A 16,639-nucleotide genomic window follows, 5' to 3' on the forward strand; every position below is an offset into this window, starting at 1 on the left:
AAACACAAATAATTTTTTGATCACGTTTTAATTGTACCATGAATGATGTTTGTCAACAGAAAAGATAATTTTCGAAGTAAAGTAAAATATAATTTAGTTTCGTGTTAAACCGCTCAGTGAACTACATCGTCTCGCTCAATATACGTCACGAACACCAACATGGCCGCCGCCATGACAGAAAAAGTATCAACCTCTCTTTATTCACTACCATACAAAGTTTTTTCTGAATTAAGGTCCCATGAAGCAAACTGGAAGGAGCGTCAAGAAGAGACCAGTGACAAGACAATGTCCAATATAATATTTATTATTATATGTTGGCTAATAGCCTTGTTAAGAATACAACAACAGAACAACATCTATAAATATATAAGAATATCTGAAATATATATGTCTGTGATCAACATAAATATTTACTATAATGTCATTAAAGCCATTATATCTGTCATCTGTTGACTATTTTTGGTAGTATAACATCAGGATGTGCTGTATTGCTGCTGTTGCTTTTCCTCTGTCCTTGTGGCTTCGCCCTTGTCACATCCTTCTCTGCGTCCTTAGTGAATGCACTGTTTTCTCTGTGTTGATGATCTCCATGCCTCCTTCTGCAGGTGGGACTCTGACCTAGGAGATACAAAACACAACATGGGATGGATGATAGTGCTGGAAGTTCACGACTGAGACGTTTAGATACACACCTGATTGAAGGCATGTGTGCAGCACGTTGAGATAGTGCTGCTTCATCTGCTGCCTCATGCGCTCTGTGCTGTAAACGTTTGCTATGCTGCAGAGGTAGCGTCTCTGTCCCGCTGTGAGGGCTGGATGCTGAGACAGACACAAGACAGATGTGATTATAGAGGGGCAGAATGACAGTTACATATGAGGAATGTAATAATGATGTCATTCAAACCATCTTAAAGCCCTTGACAGTAAAAATACCACGAAGAAAACCAAGTTGAATGTGTGATCTAGTGTTGTGCGGTCACCTGTAGGAAGGGCGCAGACATCATAGATCTGGGGATGTGTATCGTCTTCATGTGTTGGCCGCCTGCTGACACATTTATGTTCGTTCCTCTGTACATCGCCCGCATCTGCTGACTAGGTAGACTCTCTAAGCCTGCCAAATACAAAATATAACCAAAAGATGCCTTTTTTTGGACTACTGTGATATCTGTGGCGTTATTTAAAGGGACACTTAACCCCAAAATCAGAAATACATGTTTCTTACCTGTAGTGCTATTTATCCATATTATAGCACACATGACTGACCTCGTTAATGCAAACCTAGATTTCTTCTATTTGCATAAAATGACAACTGAAATCATTCCTTAATGCCTTGGCCTGTCTTTTCTACCTGGAAACGGAGAGGTAGCTGTAATGTAGGTGATCTATATATGAAGGGGAACTAGTCACGCACATCTTACAATATCCCTGCTTCAAGTTTTGTAGATATTTACAAATTCGAGATTATGTTAGAAAGCACATACACAACTTTGAAATCCTCCATAAGCATAAAAGTCCCTGTAGGCGATAAATAAATGTAATCCCTCTACATGTTGGGTGGTTTCCTTTTTTTATCACATCCTACGAAACACAACTTTGTTAATCACAACAGGACTCACACAGGCGTGGGCAGAGGAGCTGAATGTAGCTGATGTTTGGGATGAGTGTCTGAAGAGTATACATGATTGCTCAGTAAACACAAGACACAATCTTAGTTTGAAACTCTACGTAGCTTTTTTACTAATGCCTCCCCCTTTTGCAACCGATGTAAGTCCGTAACCTGTAATTTAGCACATTATTTTTGCTCATGCAGTAAACATGAGTACACATAATGGAAAAAATATATTTCATTGTTTTCCAGAAGCTCTTGGGAAGCAGTGGGAACCCGACCCACTCGGAGCTATTTTTGGAGCTACCATTTCCATTTCTCATGTAAATAAGTCTGAAAAAACTGCAGTTTTCTTTGGAATGTTGAAAAAAAACTTCATCCTGCGTGTGGGAAATGAAAGCTGGTGCCATGTTTGACATGTGACAGAGATTTTATGAGGAAGACAGAGGAGATATGTTTGATAAGATCTGGGACCCTGTGCTGAAATTCTTCCAGGGTAAAAACTAATGTGCCGTGAGCTGTGAAGCACCTTGCTGTACGCACTGCCCTTTTTTTTTTTTTTTCAAAAGAAAGAAACTTCTTTGTATTACATCTATTCATAACTGTGGCTATTGTTGTTGAAACCTTCTGGATGTGCTTGTTTTTGTTTTTTACTCTCTTTTTGCTCCTTTCTCTCCATGTCTATTGTTATTTATTTTTTTATTATTTATTCCATTCTCAAAAATAAAAAAACATATATACCATGAAATTGACTCCTAAGCAACTTACTACATTTACTTCTACACAGCTACAGATCAGAGGGACATTTTTGTACTTTTTACACCACATCTATTTAACAGATATAGTTACCGCTCACAATATTTTACATACAAAACCAATAGGCTTTCAAAACCTCACTGCTTATTTGCTTTTATGTCTGTAAATATAATGCCATATTATATGAATGTCTTAAAGGGGCCATTCCTCAATACAACTACTTTTACTTCTGATACTTTATAATTTGCGTATTGCATTTTTACTCAAGTAGAATTTAAAATTCAGGGTTTTTACTTGTAGTATTGGCTTCTTTCATCACTAGTAAATTACAAAAGCAGTTACTCAGAGCAGGGGTTTAGTTTTGTCAATTAGAAAGTAAACATCTGTGTGCATTCAAATACTCAGTCACGAAAACATCAGGTTTATTCAGGCATTTAAATTAACATTTGACTCACCATCTGTGCATCTCTTGTTAGACTCCGCAGACCTAAAAATGTTTTGAAAAGAACAGATCTATAATCTGTATTCTTCCATTAAAGGTGTCAATAACACTCACATTGTGGTCTTACCTCATTAAGATGTGACCACTTCCATTTTTTAACAGATTGTCTTTTTTCAGCTGCTCAACAAACGTAACCCTCTTCCTCATCGTTTACTTGCAATCCAAATATTCCCTGTTGATATGTCAGAGAGGTTTGCTCGCATCTTTATCAGCTCAGTGTGTGTTGCAGCCTGCGGAGGCTATTAGTGTGAAATGAAGCCAACCCCCGACATGTGATCCTGTTCCCAGGGTTCCAATTACAGAGCAGAGGTCTAATATACTTGAACCCAGAGCGTGTTCTCATCTAAAATGTAAAACACAAACACAATTACAAAGCCACTCTGTTTACACACTTTATTGAGCATCATGTCCGATATACATTGCATTGACACAAAATGGAGAAAAAAAAACCTAAAACAAATAATAATGGCGTTAGGGTGGATTACCTGGACACACCATTTTCAGGGCGTATTGCTTAATGACATTTCAAACGCACCGAATCTGTGCAAATACAGTGAACACCGGTCAGAGGAGGTCATGGTAGGTTAGAAAATTCTGACTTAAAAAGGTAATGTCAACAGCAGTTATGTGATCATCAAGTCTACAGAAATCTACTAACTGTACACATCACATTCACCCCAGAATGTACTAACAATGGTATCATATTTAAACATACCCTTCATAACTCCTTCAAACCTGATTGCATGCGCCAAAAAAGATGGTTTGCTAGTTTTTCAATGTCAGTCTCAGATGTAAAACATAATTCAAAATAGATGTCATCATGGCTTCATCGTCAGCAACACCATCGATGAAAGTGAGCAAAAGCCAATGGTTTCCAGACTCCACCCGAACACGACTGTGTGTAGACCCTTTCAAAATAAAACCTAGATGCAGGATTGTGTTCATTCCCCTTCAGAACACGTATTACTAAGTGGTGAGTTAACTTCAAGTCTCTATCAAGAATTACAACCCAGATTCAGTGATTAAGTAAAAGGTGATAATTATTATCTAAGTATGCACCAAATCGCAACTCAAGATGTTGATAGGATTAAATAGCATTACTCGGCAATCTTCCCAAAGTCCTCAGAGTGTAAACCCCCACGAGTGATTGTGACTTCACATCACCGTTTACCCCGCACGCCGATCGAAAGCCAAATGTGCCACAACAAACGGAGAACGACGAGCCTAATTCTACTATGGAGCCCCTAGAATTACCCACGTTCAGAGATTAAGACCTCAAACAACCATAATCCTCGTCAAATTTGTTATCCTTTCAAACTGAGGTAAGCTCAGGTGCCAGTAAACCAGCACACATGCGGAATAATCACAGCTTAGGCTATTTTCACAGACTGTATTTGGTTGTCAATGACTTATAGTAACTGTGTGAAAAGACTAAGTGATAATTAATCTTCATCGACAAAGAGGGACACGTTTAAGCGAAGATGGGAGGTTTATTTTACCCCTCGTGAAGTTGGCACAAACCTCCTCTCAACATTAGCTGTGCTATTTTAAAACAGTGACTCTCAAATCACTGAGTAAAGCCATTCCATGTACATCTACAGCTAGCAACAATACATAACAGAGCTGTTTGAGGGGATCATGCAGGTTTTGAGAGTCATAGTTTTATACCTCAAAAGAAGAAGATGCTAACAGGAGGCTGTTTCTCAGAAAAACAGACTGAACGAAACTCTTTCTAAAAACCTTCTTAAAGTTCTCAACCTGACTCTCAAGACAACGAGCACACTGTGAGGAGGTGAAGCCAACAAAAGGCAACAGTGATTCAATGACAGTGTTGAAATTAATCACATCTATTGACGGAGATTCGTTGGGCCGACATTAATTAATCTGGTGGTAATTATTCAGCAGGAAGGGAGGACGAGTGATGACCTAATGGTAACGGGTTTTTTTGTTTTTGTTTTACACAATCTTGACCACTAAATTGCATAAGAAACCTGGTATAAAGTAGAAACTGTTCAGCAGCAGATAAAAAAGCAAGTTAATTTACAGTAGTGACATATCTTACATCATTAATTTTTCAAAATAAATAACATTAAATATACAATTCCAGGTAGGAAACAGGTTAATTTCGCTGGTAGGGTTCTCAAATTGGCTCATCTTGCGGAAAATGACGACCGCTCACAGAAACGTGGTTGAAGCCAACCAATTCCTTTGACTGGCAAAACAAGGGGTGCAAAAGCCTTTTGCTGAAATTTTCCCTCTGAAGGCATTTCCTTTAACTGAGAAAAAAAAAAGAGCATCCTGATTACCATTACCTCAAGCTGCAAGGTTTCACATGTGGCTATCACTGAGCAAACACAATTCAATGTACTTACCCTGGAATTTATAATTGACTCCTAATCAAATGCCATCTCTTGACTTTTTCTTACACAGCGAGCCACCTTCCTCTTGAATTCACCGTTAGGGTCCTCCCTCCACTCTTTCTGTGGGAGCAACATCAGAGTCTTTCAATGACGCATCCTCAATTTACTCAAACTGTGCAGATAACAGGAATGAAAAGAGATTTACAGCGTCAGGGGGATGGGAGAAGCAGCGTAACTCACCGCAGCGTCGACGTTAGCTGGTGAGTCGCTGTTGGGATCTGCCAGCATGGAGATAACGCTAATCATGATTGTCTCTACCGTGTGGATCGGAAGCCAGCGCTCCTCGGGCTTTTCATAACCAAACTTATCTTCTCCGGGCTCGTGCAGAATTGAGATGCAAACATCCCCATTCTTTGCAACTGTAGAGGACGGAGCATGAAGTTAACTGCAGCCAATATGAAGTGATGAAACAACAGATTTCTTTTCTGCTGGATCATAAAAAGTTTTAAACACATCATACAAACATGTAAAGAAGTAACCGTCTGCTGACGTGTTTACCATTTGGGTGCCAGATTTCAGTAATGAACTTCATCTTTGGAGGCCGTAGTGGATAATCATAAGGAAAGGTTAGGTATGCTTTGAAAAACCCTCCTTCACTGCAAAACAAAGAACAGAGCAAGGACGAATAAGAAATGAAGACTTTAAACAGTAATTTCCTCGATCAAAGACATTCTTATCATAATATCTTCTCACTTACAAAAGGGTATCTTGTGGACCGATGATCACAACTTCCCATTTATATATGTCGTCATCATCTATCAGACCAGCTGAAAAGCCCTCGACGGGGTTCTTATTGAGCTCTGGAAAAAGAGGCAGAAAGTATTTTTAGTGCAACGAACTGGAAATGAAACAAAAGTGACAAGTCTGCATGTGTGAGTTAGGTAAGAAGATTAATGGGTGTCTTTTTGAGGAAAATGGGAGCGATAGTCACAGTGATTACAGTGATGATATGTAATAGGGGTCGAACGATATGGCTTTTTCAGCTATGATTCATGTCACAATTCAAGCAGGATCAGAACATTATTTGTCTCTCTTCATTCACTACATACCATTTTTTCTGAAATAAGGTCCCATGAGGCATGACTTCAGCTTTCTATGCTTTGGAAAAAAACAAACTCGTCCTTTTTTCCATATGGTAATTAAAACAACCAACGCAGGGTTAAAAACAAAACATTCACAACGTACTGGGATTTAAAGTGATCTTAAAATAGGCCACAAGAGCACAACACCAGAAAAAAAACCTACTTGCTGCAAGAAGTGGTGCACAGTAAACACCTGGTACTGCCATAATGGTTCTGCACTGAAGTCTGACATTGATGAAGTACGATGGAAGTTGTAGGTGAGTTTAAGGTGAGCGGCGTGTTTGTTTTTGTCCTTTTGGTAACCGCTGCTGAGACATATTCTCCTGTGGAGCATCTTAATGTTGACTTACATGAACAACACAAAGCAGGTTAACAGCTGCTGAACCAGAATGAATACGTAGTAACTGCTGCCGTAGCACCTTTAATTAATACCATTACTCTTAAAAGCAAAGCATGAAATGTGCTGATGTGATCTCCTGAGCGTTTGTTTCATTTCTCTGGCACAGATGTGTGATTCTGGCTAGAACCATTGAAATTTTAACATCCAAACAATTTCCAACATCAACATGAACACATTTCCTTGAAGCATTCCTCTAATAAAACTTCTGCTTCATGTGTTCAGGAGATATTCAGTGTATGGTATCATATAATATTCAGACAAGCATAAGAAACATTACTTTGTGTGTCTGAATTAAAGAATATCTAAAAGGTCATCTTGTATGTTTATCACTGTCTATGGGAATAAGTCACACTCTAACATTATCGCGACTTCATTCAGAAGCTATTCAGTTTGGCTAATGTTCACTGAATCGAATCGTGGTTTCCAAAAATAGTAATCACCGTCGCACTGAATCACCAGCTTGAAGAAGTGAATTGAATCAACCACTGTGAAGGGAGTGATTCACATCCCCACGCAGAGAGAAACCAAGATTAGCAAATTGTACATTCAGTCCAATATCTGACATCAGTCACAGAAAAGGATGATGACCTGTCTCCTTATTTCTCTTTTATAATTCAGCACCATGAGAGTGGTTCAGAGCCATCGTACATTATCACAGTAGGTCTAACTTTATCAATGTAGGTCACTTTGGCTACAGTGTACAGCTGAAAAAATACTAAAACTACATCAGCATCGTGATAAGACTATATACTGTCTGAGACATTGACCCTCGTAATATTATGACATCGCTCATATCTTCTCCTAACCTTGAAGATTTCCGACCAGTTGAATCCTCCTAACCATTTTATCCAAATAACAAGTAACATTTCCTTAGAGATCAGCTACCAGCACTAGTATTCATAAACAGAATATTTGTACATAATTCATACCAACGTACTGAGTCCAAAACTGCTTACAGGGGCTTTAATATTTACAACATTAATGAGGTAATTATACAAACTCAGAAATCTTAGTTTTTTCCATAAGTGAATAAACAATCTGTTCTCAGAGGAAAATAAGGTCCCAGAACACTGTTTGAAGCTAGAAAGGTGGCAGGGTCCGCCACATATAAACAAAGTAAAACATTATGAAACTGTGTTGGCCATTAAGGCCCCTTTAATGTAGGACTTTAAAGGTGCACTACTTAGTTTTGGGAATTCAATTTTAATCTTAATTAATTTCATACTGTTTTATTTATATTTGGCGGACCCTGTCACCTTTTTAGCTTCTTACAGTGTTCTTGGGACCTTCTGTTCCTCTGAGAACAGCTTGTTTACTCATTTATGAAAAAAACAAACATATTTCTCAGTTCGTATTATTACCTCATTAATATTGTACATATTAAAATTCTGAGTTTGAATTTCTTCTCCAAAACTACACAGTGCCCCTTTAACCATATCAGCTATAATGGATGTTCGCAACAACAATCATGGTTTTAATAATCAGTGGTGTAGAAAGAAAAAATATATACTTATATAATATCTGTATCAGGTTTTAAAAAATGGACCATCAGACACTGAACTGATGTCAACTGTCAGTGAGCTGCAGGCAGACTTTACATCAGAGGGCATCTCTGTGTCAAGGTCCATGTGCCTGCCATTAATCAGAACAGAGACGTCACTCACTGCCGCCACGAACAATAATCATGATATATGATGGCTCTCACAGTAAGCCAACAGGAGAACAATATGAGTTTTGTCATTGTTGGCTTGAACACAGAGAAGAGTATCCCCACTAAACCAGCGGTACAGTCTGAGCCAGCTTTGACATCACAAACATTACATATTATGTTATGGAGCTAGCTGGTGAGTTAGTAAATTTAATCAAGTTGCTACTAATATAGATGCATATTAATCCATCAAAGGCTTAGAATGTATGAAGCTATCATTAGCAAAGCTGAAGTAATCAGAGCAGATGAGTCCCTGGATTGATTATTCCTTTGTTCCGTCTGCTAACTAATGTCGAACTTGCTAGCCCGCTAGCAAGGTTAGCGTTGCGATTCAGTGTTGACTCGGATATAATGTTATCTGAGCCGCGTATACTTCAACATATGTCCTTATGTCCACCTAATCAATGCTGCTTAGCCCCATGCTAACCCGCAGTGATATAGGAGCCCGTCATGTTGCTTGCCTCGCTTTCTGAGCTTACTCCTATGGCGTAAACATAGCTTTGCGTAGCTAAAAAAAAAAAAAAAAAAAAAAGAGGCTAACGTTAGCCGCTAGGTAGGTAGCCTTTATATCGGCTATATTTGTTTACAGTTTTGTGTTCTCATTACCTGCCAGTTGTTTTCGAAGAAGTAATGCTGATTGTTCGGTCATGGTACGCTGACGTAAAAGAAAAACACTTTGTGTCGATAAATACTTTCCGAAAAAGAGGAGCTAAAGCAGATATAGGGAGATATTCTGCGCTCTGCTGCTGGTTTCCCTCTGTGTTTTGACACAAGGTTCAGCTGCTGGCTTTAGCTCTGCGCATGCGCGTCTGCAGTTGACTGTAGGCTTCTCTCTCTCAGTCTGAGAGCTTTTCTCAGGACCTTCTTCAGCCCCAGGCTGAGAAAGCGTTCACACTGGCACAACCCTGGGGGTCTCATAAAGTCTGCTAACTGTGACTTTAGCCTGGGGCTTTGCTGGTCCTGCTCTGGAGCAAACTCAAGTTTTGTCTCCTGGAAATAAGGGTGACCAGACTTCTGAAATGAAAACTGGGGACATTTCCAGTTTTGTGGCCAGTAATCATTAAAATATCCAATGTTATGATCTATTAATTAAAATAGGGGGGAAATTCTGTTTGCATGCATTTTGACAACAGTAACTGTTTTATTGTGATAAACTGTGGTGCAGGCCGACTGATGAAATTGTGTACTAACTGTATAAGCTAAGCTCATTTTAACTTCTTATATGCTGTTGGGCAGTTCAGTCTGCAACAATGCATCTTTTTATGTAAAGTCGTCATATGTGTGGCCACAAATCTGTAAAAAGTCAACTTTTCATGGAGAAACAGCCTGTTTTCAGCTAATCCAAGATGGTTAAAAAGAGTTTTTTCAACATCAACACATCTTGTTTTCACAGACAGGAAGAGTATGAAACATTTTAACCTGAACAGTAACTGGTAACTAAAGCTGTCAGATAAATGTGTTGCCTTAAAAATTACAATATTTTCCTTGATATGTAGAAGTAGAGAGTTATATCAAATTAAAATACTCAAGCAAACCTCTAATGTGTACTTAACTTAATTAATTGTGTAAATGTATGTTAATGTTTTTAATGCACAGTTAAAAACAGGGACATTTCTGGGGACAGTACCAGCCCAGGACAGGTCAGTGAGTACAACAAATACTCATTCAGCATTGTGATTTATGGCTCCAAATGTCATAATACTCATGCACCTTGTAATGGGTTTTTTTATCTTCTCTCTGCTGCAGTCAGGGAGGCGTTACTTCTGCCTGAAGGTCAAATCAGATGGGATGAGGAGATGTTTCTACCCTCCGGCCATTTAGGTCCTGAAGCAGTGGCTTTACAGAGAACTTTACACATAATTCCTAATTTATCTACTTGATATACACTCCTGTCAGATTTCTGTCACCTCTTATACAGCATATAGTATTGTGCGCTGGTTTTATTGTTTAATTTTTCTAAACTAACTACAGACTAAAGTGTTTAATTTTTCTGTTGTTAATTCCATTCTGAAGCTAGGCACCTATTTCACCATACATTGTACTGTGTATGATTGTGTATGTGACAATAAACCTGAGAGACAAAAAAGGTACAAGTTAAAGGTGCAATGTGTAAGAATTGAACGTCTTTTGAATTCTTACTTCAAATAAATAAGGGTCAGGATATCAACAGAGTAACTGCTAACTACTGCAAACTGTAGCTGCCATTTGCTAGTTAGGTTTGATTTTTTTATTTTTAAAGGGTTAGGGTTAAGTTCTTATTTTTAGACCTATAAAGGGCATGAGTTACTTTCACCTTTGTGCCTGTTACTGCATTAGGGGACTACTAGGAAAAGCTTTATTTATATATTAATAGCCCTTAATATATACACACACAAATTAGAGGACAATATAAAAGTAGTGTAGTGTACGGATGCGTTTGTTTCAGTCGTTTTGACGTGTTTCAATTAACAGTTGTGGCCCAAAATGGTGAAACTATTAAAGCTCTCATAAATTACTGAAAAAGAAAAATTATGCTGCAGCAAACACATAAGATGCGTTCAAAACTGTCGGATAAACGTGCGCTTCAACGACCGAACATTCAACCTCAACGTTTTCTTATTTGTTAAACTCTTTACAGCTTCACTTATCGTTTCTAGAACAAAAATAAAGTCGATAGAAGCTAATTTTGTTTACCAAAGTCGCATGTTTGCTGAAGATATCATATTTATAAGCACGGTGTTTGAAAACACGAGCTTGAGATGAGTACCGGAAGGCATCAATATGCGGAAGGGAGGGTGTTCGGCGCCATATTTAATACATCAGAAGCTAGGTAGCATTAGCTGTTTTCATCAAGCCCAAACTTTTAACCTGACACGGAAACCTAAAGCAAACCCTCAACTCACGCGAAAATGAATGTAATAGATCATGTTCGGGACATGGCGGCCGCTGGCCTCCACTCCAATGTCCGGATACTGAGCAGTTTGTTGTTGACGATGAGTAATAACAATCCGTAAGTATTGTCAGAGCGGGGCCCGTCTATGTCCTGAAGAGCGTTTGTCCCATCGCAGTGTGTTATGTTGTTAGCGTTAGCCTAAAGCTAACTGGTCAACAACAGATAACATTAATGATCATAAGCACCTCGTGTTTTTAAATGAATGCAAACAGATGTCAGTAAAATACTCAGCCCAAGTGGTTAATGACGCCACTAAGATGACAATTTATATCATTATGCGGGACATGGTGAGCGTTAATTTCCAAGAAATAGTCACATGCAGATTCTGCCTTTAGCAGTTAGCTTGAAGTGTTTTGAATTCAACCGATCAGCGAGTGACAGTTATTATGTAGGAAGACTTGTGACATATATTGTTGTTTACGTCGCCCTTTCTCGTAATTATCTCGACAATATAGTGTGATTGGTTTACATACAGTCGCCGTGTAACGTTAATGTGCTGTCAAAGTTGCTGTCCAGGGGCTTTGTTATGATGCAGCCCAACATTAATTCTGACAGGCAGTGACTTTAATCCTGAACCAGAATTTGACTTTAATTACTTTTCTGTTGCTGATGTTGAGATACTCTTAATTACTTTGATTGGCTCTATATGTGTTAATGAACTTGATTTCACTAATGTTTTTCTCTTCAGTGTTAATGAAGTGATGATTGAGTCTTTGTGCTAGTACAGCATAACATTGCATCATCATGTGTGTAAAAGAGAGACACGTTTTCTAAGTTGTGTCTTGTAATTGCTTTATTATTCATTTGTTTGTTTGATAAGGACAGTACTGCAGTGTGTGGCTCCTTCGCTGTACCAGAGTTAGCTAAAAGCTAAGACACTGTCTCTGTTAAGAAAATAGAACATTATAGTATGATAACAGCTACAGGACAACACATAATCACTGTACAAAAACATCAGCAACAACAACAACAAGATTAATACATGACGGTAATACAGTAACAACCAGAGTTCGTGGGATTAAGCGTTTGTGTTTATGTGTGATGAGAACATGATCTAATGTCCTAGTTGTCCTCCTATTATGTGAGCGTAATGATATGAAGCCTTTTAATGGGGGAGGAGCGAGACCATTGATCACTTCAGCAAGACACAAAATTTACAAAGATTAGGAGGTTATACCTCTGAACGATGTTACAGTAGTGGTAACTGATGGCTTTTTGTCCAGTGCCTTGAGCATCTGATTGTAAAGTGTTTGTAGAGGAGCAAGTGTTGTTTTTCCAGCTTGTGGTACAGTGTGAGATATGATTATTTGTGTCTTTTGTCTTGATTCAAGAGAGCTGTTCTCACCGGCCCAGAAGTACCAGATGTTGGTTTACCACGCCGATGCCATCTTCCACGATAAGGAATATCGTAATGCTGCCTGCAAATACACTATGGCTCTGCAACAGAAGAAGGTGCTCAGCAAAACATCTAAAGTTCGTACTTCTACTGGCGGAGCCGCATCTAACATACAGGCACAGGTGTGTTCGATAAGTCTGTACATTTAAAAAATCTTGATTGAAGCTGTAACACAACATGCAGTGTAAAAGATATTTGTCATTTCTTCTGCATGCGTCACCGCTCTTGAAAAAAATCCATACCATCACCACTGTCAGCTTCTGTGAATGATAATAAATTAATTTTAAATTACAGTGAATATTGTCTTTCAGAGTTTGCCGTCAGAAATTGAGGTCAAGTATAAGATCGCTGAATGCTACACCATTCTGAAACTGGATAAAGACGCCATCGCAGTGCTCGACGGGATTCCATCCAGACAGAGGACTCCAAAGGTAGACTTAAACATCAGTGCTTGATCCTGCAAATGTTTGAGTCCCTCAGCTTTTATAGGATATTGTAATAAAATTAATGTTTATTGTTCTTTCTTTCTTGCCTCAGATCAACATGATGCTCGCTAACCTGTACAGGAAAGCTGGTCAGGAGCGTTCTGCAGTGACAAGCTACAAAGAAGTCCTGAGACAGTGTCCCCTCGCCCTGGATGCAATCATTGGTATGTGTGGTCACCGAGATACCTTCATCTACCTGAGACATAAAAGTTCTGCTTGAAATGAGTGAATCTCTTTGTACAGATCTGTTTGTGGAAAAATCCTCCATAAATAAACTTTGCTTTTTTCCTCTAGGCCTTCTTTCTTTATCAGTCAAAGGAGCTGAAGTGGCGTCCATGACTATGGATGTGATCCAGAGTATCCCCAACTTGGACTGGCTCTCTGTTTGGGTCAAAGCGTACGCCTTCATACATGCAGGAGACAATCAAAGAGCCATCAACACTATCTGGTGAGCAAGGCAGCAACGCTTTGAACATTCTGGTTCCTTTTAAGTTGACAGTCTTATTTATTATTGATGTGCCTCCATCCCTCCTCTCGTCTCAGCTCTCTTGAGAAGAAGTCCCTGTTGCGGGACAACGTGGACCTCCTGGTGAGCCTTGCAGATGTCTATTTCAGGGCAGGTGACACCAAGAACGCCATCCTCAAATTTGAACAAGCCCAAATGCTGGATCCATACCTCATCAAAGGTGAGCTGCAGGATAAGGGCCTGTGTCCATGTAGTTTTTTTCGTGCAGAACAGCACTGGATGAAGCTGAAGTGTTTGTACACTCAGAGAAAAAACACTGCATGTGTGTTATGTCTTGATGACAACGGCCGCTGTGTGATCGACACTGCGCTTTTGTGGTTTACTGTCCCTTTGTTTTTTTTTTGACATTGGAACATTGTAAAAAATGCTATGTGGGCACAGGCCCTAAGAAAAGTTTTTTATTTATTTATTGATTGATGTGGTCTAAGCCACCCTAAACAAAGAAACATGAGGCTGTCAGGGTGAATGTCAGTTCTTTTGTTTTCCCTCACAGGAATGGATGTTTATGGATACCTGATGGCCCGTGAAGGACACTTGGAGGATGTTGAAGTCCTGGGAGGACGATTATTTAATATCTCAGACCAGCATGCAGAGCCCTGGGTGATCTCCGGGTGAGTCTCTGAGCGGGCAGCCTTTAGAGGCCTGTTATATCCCTGTCCTGTCCTGTATTTGTAATCCTTTGTATTTGTTTGTGTTGTTCAGTTGTCACAGCTTTTACAGCAAGCGTTACTCCAGAGCCCTGTACCTGGGAGCCAAGGCCATCCAGCTGAACAGCAACAGTGTGCAGGCTCTCCTCCTGAAGGGGGCAGCACTGAGAAACATGGGTCGTGTTCAAGAAGCCATCATCCACTTCAGAGAGGCCATGCGCCTGGCACCCTGCCGACTCGACTGTTATGAAGGCACATAAGTCTTTTATATTTCCATCCTCATTTTGTCCCTGTATCGTCCTTTAGATGTAGTTAATTCTCATTCTGCTGCTAAGCATCAGTACCTGTCCTCTCACAGGTCTGATCGACTGTTACCTTGCCTCCAATGGGATTCGAGAGGCTATGGGAATGGCCAACAACATCTATAAGACCCTGGGGGCCAATGCACAGACTCTGACCATCCTCGCCACCGTGTGCCTGGAAGATCCTGTGACTCAGGAGAAAGCCAAAACCCTGCTGGACAAAGCTCTGGCCCAGAGACCCGACTACACCAAGGCTGTGGTCAAAAAGGCTGAACTGCTCAGTGCGTACAAACGTTAACAGCATGTACTTAGATTATTTTTGCTTTTCCAGTGACGTGGTTTCCAGAATTTAATCTGTAGTTGTATAAAGCAAATGAATGTGGATGTACAGATGGAAATGAAAGTGTCCTGTTTTCTTGTGAAGGCCGGGAACAGAAATACGAAGAAGGGATCGCTCTCCTCCGTAATGCCCTGGCCAATCAGAGCGATTGTGTCCTGCATAGGATGCTGGGAGATTTCCTGGTGGCTGTGAATGATTACCAAGAAGCCATGGATCAGTACAGCATAGCACTAAGGTAACCAGTTCAGTTTTCTAATCTTGTTGCTATAAGAGTATGCAGGACCGAGATAGATAAAAAGGTTAATAGCTGAACAGGTGCGTCCTGAAAGAAAGAGACTGTTCTCATCTTTCTACAAAGAAGAAAGTTCTAGTTACCAATGATTTATGACGGGAATGCCAATTAAAGAACAAGCTGATCTGGAAATGTTTCTGTTTTTATTTAATCTTTCCTCAGCCTGGATCCAAATGACCAGAAGTCTTTAGAGGGCATGCAGAAAATGGAGAAGGAGGAGAGTCCCACAGACGCCACGGTGGAGCTGGACGGCGACGACATGGAGGGCAGTGGGGAGGATGGAGATCTCGAGGGCAGTGACAGTGAAGCGGCACAATGGGCCGATCAGGAACAGTGGTTTGGTATGCAGTGACCCCGGCCTGCTGAAGGATACACAGTCAGTCCCACCTCTTAACACACTGCAGCCTGTCGGAAGCTTTTAGCTGTCAAACAGGACGAGGTGATGCTTTTCCCCCGACATTCAGACAAACCTCAGCCTCTTCACTGTGGAGATAAGTGAGGTTTGTTTATACAGCTGTCCAATACAGTCTTACCAGTAGACACTCAACCTTAGAGGAGCTCAAGACGTGTTTTTCTTCAAAATAAAGTTGTCTCTTTGACGCTAATTTGGATATTTAGTCAGCAGTCCTTTGTTTCATCTTTGCTGGCAGTGTGTGGTTACCTGTTTAAATAAAAGGTAATAATATTCATTAAAAAGTGTAACAAAAAAGACCTGCTTTGGATTTGGAGGTTGAGCTGTTTCCATGCGAGATGTATAAAGGGAAATGCAGACAGAAGCAGCTGATGTAAAGGGAAATTTTATTCAGGCCCAAAATGGCTGGAGTTATCCTTCACATGTGTTACAGGGGACTGGCAACGATTTTTTAGATTTGTGTTTTGTTTGAGCCTGACTGACTTTGAGACAAAGTGCAGACGTCATAGTTTCACAATAAAGGTTGTGAATTTGCCACGACGTTGTGTCTCAGACAGGCAAACCCCCTTGTTTGTCTGTAAAAAGTGACTATATTTCTGCTGCTCTTGAAAATGTACCTTCTTAATTTTAACATGAGAATGTGTCATGTAATGTACAGTACATGCTTATTATTTGTGTGTGTCGTCTGCCTTTCTGTATCAAAAAAACAGCCCTCTGATCGACTCATTCTGAAGTTGGGAAGTGTTACTTAACCGTTTCAAGACATATGTTTATAGTGTTTTGTACATATTTTTAAAGTGTATAATAAAATAATTAAACACTCACTTGACATG

General features: G+C 39.8%; 3 protein-coding genes across 3 annotated transcripts; 1 reads left to right on the forward strand and 2 right to left on the reverse strand.

Moving 5' to 3' along the window:
• Positions 1 to 360: 360 nt before the first annotated feature.
• Positions 361 to 3,066, reverse strand: LOC311260994 (uncharacterized protein). Its single transcript, XM_084359331.1, has 5 exons — positions 2,932 to 3,066; positions 2,818 to 2,849; positions 981 to 1,111; positions 693 to 819; positions 361 to 618 (listed from the first exon to the last, which is right to left on the reverse strand). Exons 1-5 carry the CDS (start codon positions 3,009 to 3,011, stop codon positions 443 to 445), a joined length of 546 nt encoding a protein of 181 aa, XP_084215457.1. The 5' UTR covers positions 3,012 to 3,066; the 3' UTR covers positions 361 to 442.
• Positions 3,067 to 3,243: 177 nt separating this feature from the next.
• LOC311261515 (ubiquitin-conjugating enzyme E2 G1-like) lies at positions 3,244 to 9,277 on the reverse strand. Its single transcript, XM_084360216.1, has 6 exons — positions 9,081 to 9,277; positions 5,982 to 6,084; positions 5,783 to 5,880; positions 5,465 to 5,643; positions 5,237 to 5,344; positions 3,244 to 5,140 (listed from the first exon to the last, which is right to left on the reverse strand). The coding sequence occupies exons 1-5, from the start codon at positions 9,121 to 9,123 to the stop codon at positions 5,258 to 5,260; spliced, it is 510 nt and encodes a 169-aa protein (XP_084216342.1). The 5' UTR covers positions 9,124 to 9,277; the 3' UTR covers positions 3,244 to 5,140; positions 5,237 to 5,257.
• Positions 9,278 to 11,260: 1,983 nt separating this feature from the next.
• On the forward strand, positions 11,261 to 16,635 carry anapc7 (anaphase promoting complex subunit 7). The gene is made up of 11 exons (XM_084358841.1): positions 11,261 to 11,463; positions 12,738 to 12,924; positions 13,114 to 13,233; positions 13,340 to 13,451; positions 13,582 to 13,735; positions 13,831 to 13,973; positions 14,307 to 14,424; positions 14,516 to 14,712; positions 14,819 to 15,043; positions 15,187 to 15,337; positions 15,557 to 16,635. The coding sequence occupies exons 1-11, from the start codon at positions 11,363 to 11,365 to the stop codon at positions 15,744 to 15,746; spliced, it is 1,698 nt and encodes a 565-aa protein (XP_084214967.1). The 5' UTR covers positions 11,261 to 11,362; the 3' UTR covers positions 15,747 to 16,635.
• The last annotated feature ends 4 nt before the right edge of the window (positions 16,636 to 16,639 follow it).

This window comes from Pagrus pagrus (assembly GCF_965226575.1).
Source record: "Pagrus pagrus genome assembly, chromosome: 8".
Taxonomy (NCBI): Eukaryota; Metazoa; Chordata; class Actinopteri; order Spariformes; family Sparidae; genus Pagrus; species Pagrus pagrus.

Bases quoted from the DNA above. Each gene is read 5' to 3' on its own strand.
- LOC311260994 (XM_084359331.1), bottom strand. From the start codon at position 3,011: ATGAGGAAGAGGGTTACGTTTGTTGAGCAGCTGAAAAAAGACAATCTG. The intron at 1,112-2,817 runs GTGAGTCAAATG...TGTATTTGGCAG, and splicing joins TAACAAGAGATGCACAGATG to GCTTAGAGAGTCTACCTAGT. The intron at 820-980 runs GTGACCGCACAA...TGTCTGTCTCAG, and splicing joins TGTCTGCGCCCTTCCTACAG to CATCCAGCCCTCACAGCGGG.
- LOC311261515 (XM_084360216.1), bottom strand. From the start codon at position 9,123: ATGACCGAACAATCAGCATTACTTCTTCGAAAACAACTGGCAG. The intron at 5,644-5,782 runs GTAAACACGTCA...CGTCCTCTACAG, and splicing joins TGAAATCTGGCACCCAAATG to TTGCAAAGAATGGGGATGTT. The intron at 5,345-5,464 runs GTGAGTTACGCT...TTGCTCCCACAG, and splicing joins CAGCTAACGTCGACGCTGCG to AAAGAGTGGAGGGAGGACCC.
- anapc7 (XM_084358841.1), top strand. From the start codon at position 11,363: ATGAATGTAATAGATCATGTTCGGGACATGGCGGCCGCTGGCCTCCAC. The intron at 11,464-12,737 runs GTAAGTATTGTC...TCTTGATTCAAG, and splicing joins ACGATGAGTAATAACAATCC to AGAGCTGTTCTCACCGGCCC. The intron at 13,974-14,306 runs GTGAGCTGCAGG...TTTCCCTCACAG, and splicing joins GGATCCATACCTCATCAAAG to GAATGGATGTTTATGGATAC.